The sequence below is a fragment of the Pinus tabuliformis genome, chromosome 8 (genome assembly GCF_031772625.1).
Source record: "Pinus tabuliformis cultivar Carrire ecotype Pingquan chromosome 8, CPIR1, whole genome shotgun sequence".
NCBI classification, from domain to species: Eukaryota; Viridiplantae; Streptophyta; class Pinopsida; order Pinales; family Pinaceae; genus Pinus; species Pinus tabuliformis.
Genome location: NC_142294.1, coordinates 1,169,367,373 through 1,169,386,995, shown reverse-complemented (window position 1 = coordinate 1,169,386,995; position 19,623 = coordinate 1,169,367,373). Strand labels below are relative to the sequence as shown.

At 39.9% G+C, this 19,623-nt stretch overlaps 1 protein-coding gene across 1 annotated transcript in view; it reads left to right on the top strand.

Annotated features, from left to right (window-relative positions):
• LOC149239512 (chloroplast stem-loop binding protein of 41 kDa a, chloroplastic-like) overlaps positions 1 to 19,623 on the top strand; it is a 228,274-nt gene that overhangs the window by 65,802 nt on the left and 142,849 nt on the right. The window contains exon 3 of the mRNA XM_089373443.1: positions 3,324 to 3,426. Within this exon, the coding sequence (XP_089229569.1) occupies positions 3,324 to 3,426 (103 nt within the window). The remainder of the gene's footprint in view (positions 1 to 3,323; positions 3,427 to 19,623) is intronic.

Here is a 19,623-nt window from a genome sequence, read left to right as displayed (position 1 = left end):
ATATTCATTAAAGGACCCTCTTCATGCCACGTAAGTGACAAGTCATGACTCATTAGAATTTTCAATTTACTAATTTATAATTCTAGATTTTTAAAATTCAATTATGTTTTAAGTTTTAAGTTTTTTAATTTTATTTTGTTGTAGATGTTTGGTGGCGAAACTATGGTGCAAGGGCACCAAATTTGTAGATATTGGGCATTAGAATCCTGAGTCAGACCTATACCTATTCAGGGTGTGATCGCAATTGGAGTGTATTTGAGAAAATACACTCAAAGAAGCGCAACAAGTTATAACTTTGAGCTTCAGCCTTCAATTGAGCAATTACATTTATTGTAATTTATGACCCTCAAGTGTCAAGACTCATTAATTTTTTATGACACTCTTACAGGTTGGAGTTCTCATGCCTCAATGACTTGGTGTATGTGCATTACAATCTCCGACTACGAGTGAAGCAAATAGAGAAACCATTGGATGTGGATGCCATTTCCTTAGACAATATTGATGTATTGTCTAAGTGGAGGGTGGAGTTTGAGGTTCCCATCATGGAGGAGTCACCTAAATGGTTAGAGGAGGAACCATTAGTACAGGGGCAGCAAGAGGAGGAGGACTCAGGGGAGGAGCAGAAGGAGGAGGAGGAGGATATTGTGGGAGCATCAACGACATCACCATCTACTATAGATATAGGAGAGCACAACTCCATACCCAACAGCCATAATTTGACATTGGGTGCAAGGTCAGGGCCTTCTACTGCTAGGGGAAGGCCAGGCAAACAACATATCATCTTTTCCCGTTAAAAGGGGAGAGGGCACTAATCTCAGATAGCTAGTTGCTAGTTTTGTTTGTTTTGCTACATATAACTCATGATGATGAGATAATTTTATATTTGTAATGTTATTTTGTATTGGTTTTCCATATTTGAGCCCTTGATTGGACAATTATCAGGGATCAACGGGATTTGGTATCGCCTTTGATGTATCATTTTGTTTTGACGTCCACTACATCATATATATCAATGCTTCATATTTATGTGCCAATTTGTTTATTTCATGTTGTTGTTGCTTTATATGTTTAAACATATGAAAAAAATGAATATATTATGCATTTTTTAGTGTTTGCCGATATTTTCCGATATTTTCGTCGATATTGCCAAAAAGATGTTTTCAGGACCCTCATGGATATTTTGCCGATGTCGATATTATCAACATTGGGTGGGATAGTTAGATTTGTAACACATATATAATGTATATATTATATTTGATGCTTGGTGTTTGGAGTCTAAACCTTGTTATCCTTGGCCATTTTGTTACTCTAGCACTTTATTTTACTCAAAAGTTGTTGGAATCTACAACTTTTTGTCAGCTTGATTCTTTTCGACAAGATGAATTAGTGAATTTGGTAGATATGGATACGATTTTCCCAACTTGATCACATTTGGTAGTGTCATTTACTTTATGTAAATACTAAAATGTAATATAGATAATTGTGTAATGAGCATTTATTCTTCTCTAATGATGATATTAGAGAAGAGAAATAATTCGTGATCCACGCCAACTGCCCAGGATGTGTGGTGCGGGGATAAGTCCAGTCCATGAAATAATTCAGAGTTATAAAAACTAACATGAACATGCACAAATCTAACTATGCTATTTGATTTCAAACACATTCACAATTGAGATAGATATATAGCTTCAAAGCTATTCCATTACTCATCGAAAATGGGGAAAGTACATCATAGTACACCATCAAGGGTTGGGATGCTAGAGTTTTGACGAGAACCATGAAACAAAATCCTATGTACTTGGTGACTGAAGTATTGAACTAACAAGTTGTATGTACAAATATATTTGTACAATTGCATCAAGATTCAAGTTATAGAGATGGTTAGCCTTCCATAACGGTCTTGGGCAATGGTTGGCATTCTTGCTTTAGGTGCACACACAAAATTCCAAAAGTGTGCGCATGGACCATTGTTTGCATTTGTTGTAACTGCATGCATAGAATGTCAAAAGATGCATACATGGGGCTGGAAGTTGGCATGCGGGCTTTGGAACTATGTGCACATGGTGCTGTAAGTGTGAAATTCTGTAGAGGTTTAGTTTCAAAGAATATTATTTTATCTTTGTTTGCTTACAAAGAGCATATCAAGAAGGTCTATGAAATTGGCTTTACTGTTGCCTGGATTTTCTTTTCAAAAAATGTACTTTATATTACTTTTATAATTTAAACCTTTACATCAGATAATACATTTTTTGAGCTAAGAAATGTCCATAGTGGCTTCTTTTTCCAACAAAGGAGTGGAGCCCAAAATATCAGCATTGGCTTCAAACTCCATAGAATCAATATTAGTCCTCAATGGATCTAGCCTAGCTGTGATTTGAACTGCTAAATCAACTGCAAGAACTAACATTTCTCCAGGGGTGGTATTAGGCTTTGCATTGGTCCATTCACAGATATTGACGATGACAGGAATAGCTCCTCTTCCACCATTGCATGTACTTTAACCTTTAGTGCAGTGTAGTGTTTCTCTCATTGTTAGCGTTTACCCTCTTGGTTATCCCTTCCTACTCACTACTTCTATGTTTCATTTGTATTTAATTTCTTTTGGCTCTGAGGATTTGCCTTGGTACCCTACCTTACCCTTTGGATTTGTTGTGCTTTCCAGTCCCATTGGCCTATTTTGGTCACTCGTGAACATCAGTAAAATTGTTTTCTCTTCCAAATCGATCTTGGATTTAAGGACATGAATCCACTCAAATCAATCATAAGTAGCTTTACCAGGCCTACCATAAACAGAAGCAGTAACTATACTCTTGTCCTTGTATTAAAAGCTACTTTTTCTCAGGGAAATCTTTGATATGAATGCTTTTACAACTTTCATTAGAAACAGATGTCATAGAAAATATAGACATGCAAGAAGAAGAATAACTATAAATGTAGAGATGTTTCATATTTTTTAATCCTCCTATGTGTCCATGTGCATCTTTTGATAAAATAGAATACCAATCTTTTATGCCTTATTTTTCCTCTTCCCTCAAAATTACTTCCAAGATTAGGTCATGTGGTTGCTACATGTGCAATGAAACAGATAACTGTCGACGGCATACTTCTAAGTGTCCAATGAGATGGATGAACCTTTGGTCACTTGTGTCAAACATCCTTTTTACTTTCATTTTTGACCTTACACCCCCAAAAATGTTTCTAGTCACTCAAGCTTACTTGTATCTTTTACTGAAAAATTCATGAAGCATCATCAATCTATTGTTTTAAAGCTTTCAGAAAATCTAATCAAATGTTTTTTAATTGCATCTAACATTTTGTTGTAGGCCAGTGGCAGACTGGGCAAAAAATATTGGTGCAAATCAGTTTCTATACATAAGCAGTGCCGGAATTTACAAGCCCACTGATGAGCCTCCACATGTTGAGGGGGTTAGTTCCTGATTTTACATTTTTATCTTGATTTCTGCTTTTTTTTTTTGCAATGCAATGAAGCAGAGAGTTAGATTTTTTTTCCAAGTTCAACAGCTTTTAACATTCTACTAAGAACTTGAGGATACTTTTCGGAGACTTTTGTCCGTTCCTAGACCACACAATAATCTCTTGCTCCATATGATAGATGTGCTTTATTTAGTTTATAGTTGAGTTTGTGCTTTTTGTGTTGTGTTGATGAGATGGTTCCCCAGCTCATGCTGAGTTTTTTCTGTATTAACAAATGTCACTAATCACAAAAGTTTTCTTAAACATCTATAAGAAACAGATTGTCAACTAGAGATAATTTTCTCAATCAATCCTTTATTCTCAATGTGTATTAATTCTTCAATGTGAATATTGCAAATACTCCCTCTTTTCCCTTTAGGATAACTACCTCAAAGACACTCTATTGAGTGTCATGTTGTTGCTTGTACGAGGTTCTTGTTCTAGCTTCTCAGATCCAGGCTTGCTTCTTTCTTACTCTCCATCATACACCTATGCTGTAGATTCATACTGCAATGGTATATCAGTTCCTTCTCCCTAGACACTTCATTTCATATGTGCTAGCAAACATTACTCAATAATATCTTCTAGTTAGTATGATTCCATGCATTGTTTCCTATCTTAGAATGGTGTTGATAATTCTGACTTGTTTGTGTGTTGCAACTTGCAACATTAGATATGAACCTTTAATTGAGTAAAAAAACTTTGCCTCGTCTAACCATGGGGGGACATAATTGTCCTCAGATAAATTTGCCTTGGCCTAGGCCACAAGGTACTACTAGGGATCAAGGTAGGTAGTGTAATCATATTACCTCCCTACTTAACACTTTTCACAAACTCCCTTGCATTTCCATCTTATCCATGTAAATTTACATTCCTCAACTTAAGGATAGCTTATTAAAAGTCACTGTAAAAAAGTTGCAATAAAAAGTTCAAAGGAAGAAATCATGTAAACCTCTGTTAAATCAAGCCAAAACAAAGGGTTGAGAGGTAAAGAGCAAAGGAAATGAAAGAAAAATGAGTAGTACTTCAATGATAGGCCCACCTCCAAAATTCCTGGATTTGAATGCCCATCAAAGGAAAAAAAAAAGAACTAAGAAACTAAATAAAAATATAAAAAGGGAAGAGATATGTGCCGAAGTAGTAAAAATGAATAAAAAGGGGTCCCTCTCAAATTTCTGTAGCAAATAAATGAAGATTCCTAGTTAAAAAATGACTTGTTTGACAAGAGACAGGCCATGTACATCACTTCATGACTTTGAGGGTTATTTCACAACTTTTCCCATAGTCCTCTTTCAAAAATTGCATCACACTTACCTATTCCTAACTAAGAAACTTAGGAAATACCTTATGTCCTACTCTAAAAACACATATAAAGAGGACAGGGTTGTATCATCATTGTAGGCAAGTTGGTAAGACTAGCTTATGTTACTTTTACTAAACTAGATTATCTATGTTTTGATGTGTTACATCTAGTGTTAAAATCAGTGTTCCACAGGGACTCGCCCCCCCTAGGGGTCTAGTTTCCCCAAGTCCCCCGCGCTCCAGGGACTTGGGGACGAGTAGGGGTCGTTTCCCCACGCTCCCAAAAATGAGGAAACTCAGGGGGACGTGCCAGGGAGTCGTTTCCCTTTCCTGAGGGTGCATTTCTGAAAAGGGGGATGAGGGGGGTCGTGAGGGGATGTGGGGGGGCGAGGGGGGACGTGGCACATGTTTATGAAAAAACGATTTTAATTAACTTAAAGCTAAAACTAATCTTTAATTAACACTTAAACTAAGCGTAGGGTTTTGGAGTTTAGCTGTTTCATGTTATAAAAACCGCAGCGCGAACACAGAACAACACACTCACAGCCTTCGCTGAGCGCTCCACTCACAGCCTTCGATTTCACTGTTCAGAACTCCTCCCTCCCGTCGAGCATCCTCCGAGCAGCAGCTCCCGTCGAGCATCCTACGAGCAGCAGCTCTTGTCGAGCATCGTGCGAGCAGCACCTCTCGTCGAGCATCATGCGAGCAGCGCTGCGTGCGAGGAGCAGACTGCTACAGGTAAGTAACAGTTCATTCATGAGCATTTGCGTTTACATCTCTGTTATGGTGACTGGTAACTTTGCAATGTCTTTCAGCCCCCCTCTTCTTTGATACGAGGACCTCCTATTGGAAGATAATAGGACTGGAATACCAAGCCTTCAATCTCTGTTTGGTTAATAGATTTGATATCCAAGAGTTTGTAAGACATGCCTAGAATATCAATATGGCCATGCTTATCCGTAAGCAGATCCCATGTCCCTTATCCAAATGTAATCTTGTACATAATGTGAAAACATATATTTTGTTTCTATTAAAAAAATACTTATCCGTAAGCATATCCCTTGGAAGCTCCACTGAAATTGAACTTGACCCATCCCACTGGAGTTGGCCTCCAACGCTGATTGCATGCTTCATTGCTTAACCTCTACCTGTTAATGAAAGTGCAGCATGTGTCCAATAAGTAATTGACATAAAGAACAAATTGTCGGGATGTAAACCAAATTATTTTGCAAGCCATTTGATGTTTAGCTTGAAAAGGTGCATAATGTAACTTTTGTGGATTGAGTATGTGGAATGGTTTGAGTTATAATCTGAGGGGCTAACACTGTCTGAGATTTGAGATGTGTCTTAACTCTTAAGCCTTCCAAATTTTCTCTTGAAACCCCTCAGACATGGATACCTGTAGACTGTAATTGCTCATATTCTAATTGCATAGCCACCATGAGGAACACTGCAAACAACATAGGATTGTGATCTGATTTCGGATTTAATTAATATATGCTTTCTTTGAAGTTTAAACCCCCTGGAAATGTCATCATTTGCTGCGTATTCGTCTGCTAGCCTATCGCTGTAGCCTACAACAAAAATTGAACATTAAGTACCTGTACAACAGAATGAATCTATAGTTTCATTGTTTTAAATTTTTAATTTTTAGGCTGGTGTTTTTTTCTTTTGCATTTTTTTTTTATCATTATGTTTTGAGTGTTCACTGTGTTTTAAAAAAAAAATTGAAACTGTTTTTGTAAAAAAAAATTGAAACTGTTTTTGTTTATAATTTTTGACTGTATTAAAATTTAATTTCTATTTTAATTTTTTTCTTGTAAATTAAAAAAAAATCAGTGTTCAAGAATCAAAACTTCAATGTGTGTGGCATGTGTTGTAGCTGTAATGTTTCTAATTTTTTATTTTATTTTCATTACAGGTTGCAACCTACAGGCTGCAACTTACATTTTGACTTGTCATTCAACTTACAACTTACAAAGTTACAACTATGAGTTAGAGTCAAACTTCTTCTGGGAACAGTGAGAACAGTGACAGTAGCTACAGTGGTAGTGAGCCACATGATGCACAAGAAGAAGTTGAAAGTGGTCACAAGGGGGCAAGATACCAGAATAGGCATGGTGTAGATTCTGGAGGCCCACCAAGAGAGCTGGAAAAATTTGCAAAGGGGACATTTAATCCTCTAAAACCACTTCTAATCTATGCAACTAGACTGTCGAAAAAGAATCCAAAAGTTGGTGGTGGCTCACGTGATTGGGTCTGCAATATTTGTGGGCATCACTTTGTTGGCAGCTATACCAGGGTGAAGCAACACATTTTGGCTATTACAGGTAAAGGAGTCAATATGTGTCCCTCAAAGAACCTGAATTCAGCTCAAAGAGAGCAACTTTGGAGGCTAGAAAGGGCAGCCACTGGAAAAGGATTGTTCTCTAGTAGACATGTTGATCCATCCACAAATATTCCTCCATCCAGTGCTTCATCAAAAAAGACAAAGGTTTCCACTGGTGCATCTCGTTCTTCTGCAATGGGTGGTACTGGTACAGTGTCTGGGATGTACAACATTCTAGATCGAGATGACACAGATGATGCAATTGGCAAATTTCTTTTTGCCAATGGAATTCCCTTCCATGTTGTTCGTTCTCCTTATTACAAGGAAATGGTCCAAGCAATTGCAAAAATAGGGCCTTCATATGTACCACCCAGAGAACATAAACTACGAACAACAATTTTGGATAGACAAGTGTCCAAAATTAATGTGCAAAAAGAGAGAATGAGACAAACATGGTTGAGGTTTGGTTGCTCTATTGTTATGGATGGATGGACTGACATCCGAAAATGCCCACTAATCAACATCATAGTGACATCTTCAGAAGGTCCATTCTTTCTTAAAGCTGTTGACTGTTCTGGAAAGCGCAAGGATGCATCTTTCCAATTTGAGATTCTTCGAGAAGCTATAGAGGATGTTGGGCCTGATAGTGTGGTGCAGGTTGTGACAGATGCAACAACAGTTTGTAGATCAGCTGGGTTATTGATTCAGAACAGGTATCAACACATTTTTTGGACTCCTTGTTGTGTGCATGCACTCAATAATGCACTGAAGGACATTGGCAAGATTCAGTGGATATCAGACTTGGTGTCAACGACAAGAGATGTGCAGATGTTTATCTACAACCACCACACCTCCTTGGCTATGTACAGGGCTCACACGAGGAAGGAATTCCTCAAGCCCACTGATACTAGATATGCTAGCTATTTTCTCTTATTGGAGAGGATGATAGAGGTACAAGCACCTCTACAATCCTTGGTTGTGAGTTCAGAGTGGGGAAGGTGGTCAGAATCAAAGACAGACACGGGGAAGAAGGTCAGGCTTCAGGTGTTGGACAATGATTGGTGGGCAGATTGTTCTTATTTGGTGTCATTCTTGGGCCCTATTGTGGAGGTCATTCGTTACACTGATTCAGATGCTCCTAGTCTTGGAGAAATCTATGAGACCTTTGATAGCATGTTGGGTCGTGTGAAGGTAGCCATTCAGCAGAGGGAGCCCTCATTAGAGTTCTATACTTCCCAGATTCGACCCATCATTCAGCGTAGGTGGGATCGCATGAACACACCTTTGCACATGGCAGCATATGCATTAAACCCAAAATGGTATGTTGAGAGACTTGGGAGGGTGCCTCCTATTGATGATCTAGAGGTAAAGAAAGGCTTCCTAGATGCAATTGCAAAGATGTACAGTGAGGAGGAGGGGTCAAAATTTCGCAGACAGTTTGTTTAGTTTGCATCTCTTAGTGGCCCCTTCAACACACGTGGTGCTCGGGCAGATCGCATATATCTAGCCCAAGATGACCCGATTGGTTGGTGGAGGATGCATGGGGATGATGCTCTAGAGCTCAAAGATCTAGCCATCTGTTTGTTGTCTCAGATTGCTAGTTCCTCTGTAGCAGAGAGGAATTGGTCCACATATAGTTTCATCCACTCTATCAAGAGGAACAAGCTTACCTCTAGAAGAGCGGAGAAGTTAGTTGCTGTGCACAGTGCCCTACGTCTTAAGCATAGGAAGACACCTGAGTATTTGAAGGGACCAGCAACACGATGGGATGTTGATCCAGAGGATGATGCACAGGTAGATATGGAGGAGAGACTTGATGAGAGACAGATGGGGTTGGTTGGTGTGCCACTTAGCATGTTTGAGAATGCTAGTGATTCAGATTCAGATGGTGATATGGTTGATCTTGATTTATTCATGCAGCAGTTGGATGCAGAGACTAGCAGGGCATTACCTTGAGGCTTGAGCATTACCTTGGGGCATTACCTTGAGGCATATTTTGCATTATGCTCGTTTATCTTTTGATATGTTGATGTTCTTATCATTTATGTTATCAGTTATTCAGATTCTCACTCTATAAAATTTTGACTCTTGATGTATCAGACTTGACTTTAATCTTTTATAATTCTATAAAATTTGGACTCTTGATGTATGATGTATCAGACTTTACTTTTATAATTTTATGTCAATATTGAATATTCACTGTTCAATATTCAATGTTCATAGTAGGAAGTGGAACATCAATATGGTTTAAACTTTAAACTTTAATCATAATGTATGATGTATGATTATAAATTATAATTTTAAATTTATATGATATTAGAAATTTAGATAATGATATTCATATCAATGATCATGCTTTGCAGTTGTCATAGTGGACTCAATTAATAAATTATATTTTATATTTATAAGTTTTTAAGACCCTGTCGCTCCCCCACGTTTCTTAAAAAATGGTGGGGAGCTTTTGCATAGGCCGCTCCCGCGCCCCCTCGTCCCAGAACCTTGGTTAAAATCCAGCCAGTGTTGAAAATGGTAGCGATTGAAGGTCTTCTTTGGCTCGTGCCTTAGCCAGAAAGACCACAAGTTATCTTTCCTTTACCATGGAGCGAGTTCATGGAGATGGTGAGCTTATCTTCCAGTTTGCGGGATAAAGTTCACAAGTTCATGCGTAGTGTTGGAGGATCAGTCACGTGGACCCTTCTTTAGTTTGACTACAGGATCAAATGGCAGTTAGAGTTCAGATAGGACGAGTGGAGCTTCAGTCCTTGATTGAAGGAAGCACGAGTTGTAACTCCAAGTTATGATTGGAGAGAGAATCAATTTGAACTCAGTTAACTTGTCAACCACGAGTTCTAAATTTGGACTTTGCCTAATTTAGCATGGATCGAAATCTATAAAGGAAGGACAAAGGCACATGTATTATTCATTGTGGTGTACACAGGTTTGTGTGAGATCTCTTTGATTGTGGAGTGCATATTGAGGAGACTTTCCTGTGGCAGAATTGTGCTAAGAAATAGGAGCAATTATGTGCTAAGAAATAGGAGCTGCGTCCTAGGAAATAGGAGGCCCTTTGCACTAGGAAATAGGAGGCTTGTGTGCAAGGAAATAGGGCCAGGCAAAGGCAGGAAGTAGGAGCAGGGATCATGTGGTTTTGCAGGGTGTTTTAAGCTAATACAATAGAGAACAAGTTTGTTCTCAGATTGCCTTGTAAGAGATTCCATTGCTCAAGTCTATCAATAAAATACTACAACAAAAAGGGGGTTTTCCTAGTTGGATTTCCCAAGAAATCACGTGTATAAATTTGTGTGACTATTCTTTATCTCTGTGTTTATATTCCGTTGCTTATCAATTAAGAAATTATGTATCTTTGTGAAAGGAAGTTTGGTTTCAGTTTGTAGTTGCCTTATTTTCAGTTATTCACTAAGTAGTTGCAGAATTTCGTGGAAAATTAACATGGTATCAGAGCAGAGATCAGTGTAAAGACCACCACCAAGTTGATAAACTAGTGAAGAGCACAGATCAATTTTCTAAGAGCAGTTCTTTGGATAGAAGTATGGCATTCCAAGGGCTGAGAGCAAATCACATTTTAGAGGGAGCCTCTAACTTATTCTCATGGAATGAGGGGATATCAGTAGTGTTGGAAGATGATGGGGTGCTCGAGCATATAAAGCAGGCTATAGTGCCACCTCAAGATCCCAACAGTTGGCCCAACATAATAAGAATGATGCCAAGGCGAGGAGGATCATTCTAGAAGGGGTCAAGGACCATATCATTCCTCATCTCCATGGAAAGAAGACAACATATGAGTTGTTTAATGCCATCGTAGATCTGTATCAGGGTTCCAGTGATGTCAAGAAGCTTGCTCTCAAGGAGAAGCTAAGGAGTATCCGGATGAGCAAAGGAGATGCCATCATCACGTATCTTTCTAAGTTCACTCAGGTTCGAGATGAGATAGGTGGTGTGGGCATGACTATAGTAGACAATGACCTTCTGAGTCTTGCACTTTTAGGACTTCATAAGTCCTGGGAGAATTTCCAGGATGTAGTAAGTGGCAGAGAGAATATTCCCAGTTGGGAAAGACTATGGAGTGACCGTGTTCAAGAAGAGATCTGAAGAGGGATAAGAGTTGGGAGATCAGCTTCAGAAGAGGATGAAGAGAACTTTGCTCTGGTAGGCAAAAGTAGAAAAGCCAAGGGCAAGAGGGGCCAAGGAGAGGTCGAGTCCAGTCGAAGAAGGAGGATTCGAGCAAGATCAAGTGTTTCCATTTCCATGAGTTCAAACACTATGCCACTAAGTGTTTTAATCGGAAGGAGTCCAGTAAAGATCATGTAGCTGCATCAGCTGAGGTAGATGCGTTTTCCGATCAGTTCGAGAAATATTTCTCATTGATAGCTTGCATGTTAAGCTCAGCGAAAATCAATGTATGGTATATTGATTCAAGAGCATCCTTCCACATGACCGGGAACAAGGAGTATTTCAACCAGCTAGAGGAGAAGGATATGCAGGTTTATATTGAGCTAGGAGATAATGGTAAGTACGTGACCGAGGGAGATGGTACTGTAAACTTTGAGAGGGAGTCTGGGAGCTCTATCCATCTCAGAAATGTCCTCTATGTTCCAGGCCTGAAGAAGAACCTTATTTCAGTAGCAACCCTAGTGGACAAGGTTTATGATGTCATCTTCAGTAGAGGTAAGTCATACCTCAAGCATCTAGCTTCTGGATCAGTGAAGGAAATAAGTTTGAGGATGAAGAATCTCTACAAATTGCAGGTCGAGACATGTGCAACAAGGCAACAAATGGGTAGAGCAGAGATGTAGGAGAACTTTGGCATAGGCGCATCGGACACTTGCATCATGAGGCGTTGGAGATCCTACAGTATATAGCCATAGGGCTACGACAATACAGTCTTCACAAGAATGGATTGTGCAAGAGGTGCACGCTTGGCAAGTATGCCAAGTCATCCTGTTAGAGCTGAGACAACAGAGCTAAAGGGATTTTGGAGCTGGTGCATTTAGATGTATGCGGGCCCTTCTCTTATTCATCACTTCTGAGACACAAGTATTATGTTACTTTCATAGATGATCATTCTCATAAAACTTGGATATTTTTTATGAAGAAGAAGGATGAGGTCTTAACCAAGTTCATGGAGTTTAAGACCTTGGTAGAAAGCTAGACACGGAAGAAGGTCAAGGCAGTGAGGAGTGACAATGGAAGGGAATATATCTCCAATACCTTCAAAGACTTGTGTGCCAAGGAGGGCATTAGAAGAGAGTTGATAGCACCTCATAACCCTTAGCAGAATGGGGTGGCTGAGAGGAAGAGACACAACATAGTTGGAGTGGCCAAGGTCATGTTGCATGATTAGGGACTGCCTATGTTCTTGTGGTCAGAGGCATCCAACAGTGTAGTATTTCTATAGAACAGGAAGGAGTTCACACAGGGTGCTTGGATGAGTTACACCAAAGGAGCCTTTAACAGGCAAGAAGCCTGATGTTTCACATTTCTGTATCTTTGGCACAAAAGTTTACTGCCAAGTGTCCAAAGATAGTAGGAAGAAGTTGGAGCCCACAACAGAGAAGGCTATTTTCGTGGGTTATAGTGAGACATCTCAGGCATACATGGTGTATATTCAAGTGTTGCGAAAATCGCGATTTTTTCGGCATGGCAATTTAATCGATGATTTTTTTGTTCCAAAATGAAAAAATCGCGATAAAAATAAAAAAAAATCGCGATACAATTGTAAAAATCACCAAAAAATCATAAAAATCGTCAAAAAAATCGTGGATGCTTTAGATACTTAAAAAATTGAAAAAAATGACTTTTTTATATTTTTTTTAATGTTGCCGATGTTTTGCCGACTTTTACCAATTTTTTCTCGATTTTTACGATTTTTTCCGATTTTTTCCTCTCGTTGATTTAACCCTGATTGCGATGTTCGGAACACTGGTATATTCCATCACTCAAGAAGATAATGATCGAGTGGGACGTGAGGCTTGAGGATAACAAAGCTCTGAGGGAGTCCTTAGAGTGAGAGCAAGTTTTAGTACGTGAGGAGGAGCTACTTGCTCCTAAGGAGGAGCCTCAACCAAGATCACATATTGAGTCTTAGCCAGGTGGCAAGAGGGTTGCATAGCAGGATGATGGGGAGGAGAGACTAGGACGAGAGCATACAACTACTCAGTTAGAGACTCATGGCATAGGGAGGAAGAGATCCAAGTGGGTTGATAGGTTGATTTAGGAGGCCAGCAGCATGTTCAAGGTCCTAGCTCTATGTTCAGGCAAAGCAAGCAGCCATAGAGGTACACTGGGTATATGGCACTGATGATAGAGTTGTTGGACACAGAGCCTTCTTGTTACAAGGAGGCAGCCTCTCAGCATGTTTAGCAAGATGCCATGGTGGAGGATATTCTTCCATCTTGAAGAACAATGTTTGGGAGATTGTGCCACGACAAGAGTGAAAATCAGTAGTAGGCTCGTGCTGGGCGTACAAGGTGAATCATGGAGCATATGGGAGTGTGGAGAAGTACAAGGCTAGGTTTGTGGCCAAGGGCTTCTCACAGGTTGAGGGCATAGACTATGATGAGACATTTGTCCCAGTAGCACGATATTCATCCATTAGGACAATTCTGGAACTTGCAGGATAGGTGGGGTGGAAGATCCACTAAATGGATGTGAAGACAACATTTCTCAATGGAGTGGTTGAGGAAGATACCTATATGGAGCAATCAGAGGGGTTTGAGCATTTCAGCAGAGACACACATGTGTAGGCTGAAAATAGCTCTTTATGGGCTCAAGTAGGCTCTGAGAGCATGGTACACTCGTATTGAAAGCTACCTTCAAGGATTGGGCTTCACTAAGAGTGAGGTAGATCCCAATTTGTACTACATCATGGTTGGAAGGCTTCCGCTCATTCTAGTGCTCTATGTTGACGATCTTATACTAACAGGAGCAGATAGGTTGATTTAGGATTGCAAGGCAGACCTTGCAAAGGAGTTTGAGATGAAGGATATAGGGCTTATGCACTATTTCGTTGGATTGGAGGTATGGTAGTGTTGAAGAATCAAGGGCATTATGTATAGTAGGATTCTTCTAGATTTGATAACAATTTGTGAAGCACTTTCACAATTTATCGTTGTTAGCTTGATCTTCTTCTCTTATTATTAGTGCGAGTGTCTATTACATCAAACTGCTATCAAAACACAAGAAACAAGAACACAAGATGTTGGCTCTCTGCCAGGGCAAAAGCTCTCTCTCTTAGAGAGGAAAACCCTTTCATAAATTTCTCTTATTGAAGCTTCTATTGATCAATGCCAAACCCTTGACCCTTGACAAGAATATCCTCCAAGCACAAGTCAAGTTTGTTAAAATTGGAAACTAGGGCCAAACTCCACATGGGTCATCTTATTTATGACAACTGATACTTTTCTTGGATTCCTCTCTCCGAGAGGTGTAGGATTGATCTAGAGATTATCCAATTCCTACATGTACAAATGAAGTTATGAATTTATTTTGATTATGGACAAATTGTCAAGGTCGACGAGCAAACTTATGTAGGTTCAGAAGCCCAACAGTCACGTCTATTCATCCTCAACATTTGCTATAAATACATGATGCCTAACCTCATTTGGACACACTCATCTTCACACTTCTCTCTCTCTCCTCATTGATTGGGTGCGGATTTTTGGGCCTCTATCTCTCCACACGTTCGAAATTTCAGGAGACCGATTTTTGGGCAGTTTGACCAAGCGTTGACCAGCATGCATTGACCTTCTTTGACTGCGTTTTTGTGAGGGCTATCTCTGTTTGGAAGGCCACATTTCTAGGCACAAAAATCGAGGTCAAACATTGACTTGACCAGCGTTAACTGTAGCTAGGGTTGACCGCAGGGTTGGTTGTTTGACCAGGTTTGACAAGACTGTTTTGGGTTGTTTTGAGGGTTGATTCATCTTGTTGTTTGGAGGCCGAAGTTGACCAAATTGTTGAGGGTCAAATCTGCCTTGTTGACAAACATTGAATTTTTTGGTTAGAGCTCTTTCACTGCTGTTACAAAATATCAGATTTGTAAATTGTACTATCTCTCTGTTGAACTATTGAAGACTATAAGAAGATTTGATCAAGGGTTTCCCCACATTGGGGTTTGTCCTTGGCTGGTGCCACATCTTGTGTCCTCTTGTCTTGGCTTGTCTTCTACTGTTTATATTTATGTTCTATTTGCATTTTACTATCATGTTGATGTGATTGCTAATCTGAATACTGATACTAGGCTATTAAAGAAATTGAAGTAAAATTTCTCTAAAGCATAGAACATACCATTTTGCCTAAAATTAACATGGTATCAGAGCTGAGGTGAAGACAAAGCCCAAGTAGGAGTGAAAGAGCAATCACCAAAGATAGTTGGACAAGGACAAAAGTCTCAATGGGTTCCTCATCCCACTTCCCGGCTGAAGACAAGCTCCATGATAAATCTGACTATCATGGATGGAAGATGTCTCTTGATTTGAGCTTGGAAGAACAAGAAGTGATGGATTATGTGCAGGGTAAAATCCCTAAGCCTCATTCAAATGCACTGGCTGCTGCGAAGACCAAGTACAATAGGGTTGAAGTCAAAGCAAACAAGATTATCAGGGATTCCATTGACAAGCGTCTGGTGGCCTACATCTTCGAATTGAAGACCTTCGAGGAGATCTACGACAGGTTGATCAACATGTTCAAGGTTATTAATGCTAATCAAATTCTATTTCTCAAGATTAAGCTGAAAGATATTAAGAAGGGCAAGGACAAGGATATTCAATCCTACTTCTTAAGGATCACTGAGATCAAGAATGATATACTTTCCATTGGAGAAGTCATTCCTGACAGGGAACTTGCTCTCACCAGCCTTGGAGGACTCCTACCTGAGTGGTATGTATTTAGAACCACTATAGTCAACAATGATCGAATTCCAGGGTTTGAAGAATTGATGTCGAGATGCATTCAAGAAGAAACAAGAATGGTGGAGCAAGAAATGCCTTATATTAGAAGCAACCCCACTGCATTCTCCGCTCATGCCAAAAGGAGAAATAATGCAGGGTCTAAAGGTTATTTCCATGGAGCTTGGATCTAAGGGAGGAAGGAAGGGCAGGTGGTTTGTTTGCAATAAGTTTGGCCACTATGCAAGGGAGTGTCCAAATAGAAGGGACACATCGCCTGATGGTAATCAAAATCATTCTAGGGGCAACTTCAACGACAATGATCAAAGGAATGGCAGGTCCAATGGCAAAGGTAAAATGAGTGCGGGACATCAAGGAAATCGTCGACCCTCCAAGAAATCAAGGAACTCCAGGTATGAAGAATCTAATGTTGTTAACAATAAGAAAAAAGAGTACTATCTTATATTGACCCTCTCCACTGCCTCTCCTCCGGACACTTTGGGAAATTGGCTGATTAATAGTGCTGCCTCAAGGCACTTCACCGGATACAAGGAAGCCCTCTCTAATTTGATAGAAAAGGAGACAAACTTGGAGATCATCCTTGGAGACGATGCCACCTATCCCGTGAAGGGAGTAGGGAATGTTACCCTTCAATTGAATCAAGGTAACACTATTCATTTGCAAGAAGTACTATATGTACCTGATCTCAAGAAGAACCTGGTGTCCATTTCAGCCATGGAGGACAAAGGATTCAAGGTGGCATTCATCGATGGAAAGGTACGTGTTTGGAAAAGAAATTTTAAAGATGCTTTTACTCTTGGGTTCAGGGTTGACACTTTGTATCAAGTTGGAGGAAGTCCATTGGGAGCCATGTCTTGTGACACATCTCTACAATCTGAACTATGGCACCAGAGGTTTTCCCATCTTCATTATAAGGCCCTACCCGATGTGAGACAGATGGTGACAAGTATGCTCAAATTCAAAGTAGAGCATGAAGGTGTATGTCTAGGATGTGCCGAAGGAAAACTTACAAGGGGACCATTCCCCTCAAGTAATAGCAAGACCACAGACATATTGTAATTGATCCACTCCGACATATCTGGTATGATGCTTGTAAACTCTTTGGGAGGATATTTATATTATCTCACCTTTACGGATGATTATTCTCGCAAAACCTGGATCTACTTCTTGAAGAAGAAGGATGAAGTGTTCACCTGGTTCCGACACTTCAAAGCCTTTATCGAAAACCAATCCGAGAAGAAAATCAAGATATTGAGGACTGATAATGGGATCGAGTACGAATCCAATGAATTCCAAGATTATTGCAGAGAAGCTGGCATTAAGAGGGAGACTACAACACCATACACTCTTGAGCAGAATGGTGTGGCTGAAAGGAAGAATCGCACTATTGTAGAAGTTGTTCGTGCCATGCTTCATGATCAAGGGCTTCCGAAGTTCCTATGGGCTGAAGCTGCAAATACTGTTGTGTATGTTCAAAACTGATGCCCTCATCAAGCATTAGACTCCAAGACTCCTGAAGAAATGTTCACTGGTAAGAAACCCGATGTCTCTCATTTTAGAATTTTTGGAAGCCCCATATATTTTCATGTGCCGAAAGAGAAGAAGCAAATTGGGTGCATCTGGGAAGAAAGGAATCTTTGTGGGCTATAGTGAAAATTCTAAAGGATATAGAATTTATGTGGCTGGTCAAAGGGAAGCTGAGATAAGTCATGATGTCACCTTCGACGAAGATATGGCCCTTAGGAAGATCAATAACCTTCCTACCCCAAGGAAGGACAAAGAAGCTGACACCAGAAAATAGGGTGCAAAAGAAGATGAAACAATGCCAGATGTTGATGAACCTATGGATCCTGTTGACCCTCCTCCTCCAAGAGGAGACCCTCATGGCTTAGGGAGACTCTCGAAGATGCCGAGAGAGACATTGCACCAAGGGGGACTTTCCGTGAAATCAAGAAGCCAAACAGGTATCAAGGATATTTGATCACCATGAGCACTATGATTCAAAATGAGCCTTCACCATTCGAAGAAGCTGTGAAGCATCAAGTATGGAAGGATGCTATGAATGAAGAATACGAGTCAATTATGAAGAATGATGTCTGGGATGTGGCCCCTAGACCCCAGGACAAATCGGTTGTCACCTCTAAGTGGCTCTACAAATTCAAGCATGGAGTTGAATCAACTGATGGAAGTGCAGACCCTCTCATTCACAAATGTAAGAGGGAGTTGGCTTCTGAATTTGAGATGAAGGACCTAGGACTGATGCACTACTTCCTAGGGTTGGAAGTCTGGCAAAAGGCAGGTGAAATTTTCCTATCTTAAGGAAAATATGTTGTGAAGATATTGGAAAGATTTGGGATGGTGGACTGCAAGCTTGTGACTACCCCGATGGAACTTAATGTTAAGAAGTTATGTGGTAGTGCTACTGGACCTAAATTGGGAAATGCTTCTGAGTATCGTCAACTCATAGGAGCATTGATGTTCTTGGTGAACTCTCGTTCAAACATATGTTTTGCAGTTAACACATTGAGCCAATATATGGTTGGGCCTCATCATATACATTGGATTGGTGCCAAGAATTTTCTGAGATATCTTTGGGGCACAATCACTTATGGACTGAGATATGTTGGAAATACTGAGAGGGGTGGGGGGGGGGGGGGGGGGGAGTGAATCAGTATTCCTTTCAATTAGTATTATTATTAATCTTTCAGAGCATTAGTTAATCTTCAATTATTATCAGTGTTTGTACAATGATAGCAGTAAACAAAAGGAACACAAATGCACACAGTTTTTAAGGTGGAACTGGAAACCCCTCTGGGACAAAAACCACCTAAACGCTTTTCTAATAATTCTTTAATCTTCAACTCCAATTGAAAAGAAAGCTCCAACTTCCTAGAATCTAGAAAAACATTCTTCTCCAGCTCCCACTGGATGGACGCTCCAACGCCCGAGATTCTTCAGTAGTCAACTGAATGGATGCCCCAACACCCAATGAGCTACAACTCACCCTAGCACCACCCTAGCACCCTAAATTTTTCACAGGCTTGAACCTGTTGGTGACTTCTTGCACTAGCCTAGCACCACCCTACCACCCTATAGAAGAATAAAAGAAGAATGGACTCCCGTACCAGGGAAAATGGTCCACTTTACAATGATATAAAATGATGTAGAAAAAGAAGACACACTAGACCATAACCCCCACTATGACACAACCACCTAATGATGATCCTAGACTTCCCGACACTGCCTCTTCAACTCTTGGTAGAGACACTTGTACAACTTTTACAATGATGCTTTTACAATGACTCTGTACAATGATACTTTTACAACGATTGTATGCAGTGCTGCCCACTTGAAGACTTCATGTGGTGACCATCTTACTGTTGTTCTACACCTTGATTGCTGCCCTTGTCATGCTACCCTTTCTCACTCTTCAGAACATTAGATTATGCATTGAGTCTTCTCTTGATGAATATATAATACCTGCAAAAAGTCTTCAAGGAAATACCCATGACATGATAATAACAAAACTTACCTCATCCTGCATAGCATATGTTAGTGCTAAACAAAAACAACAAATTAGAATACAAAGAA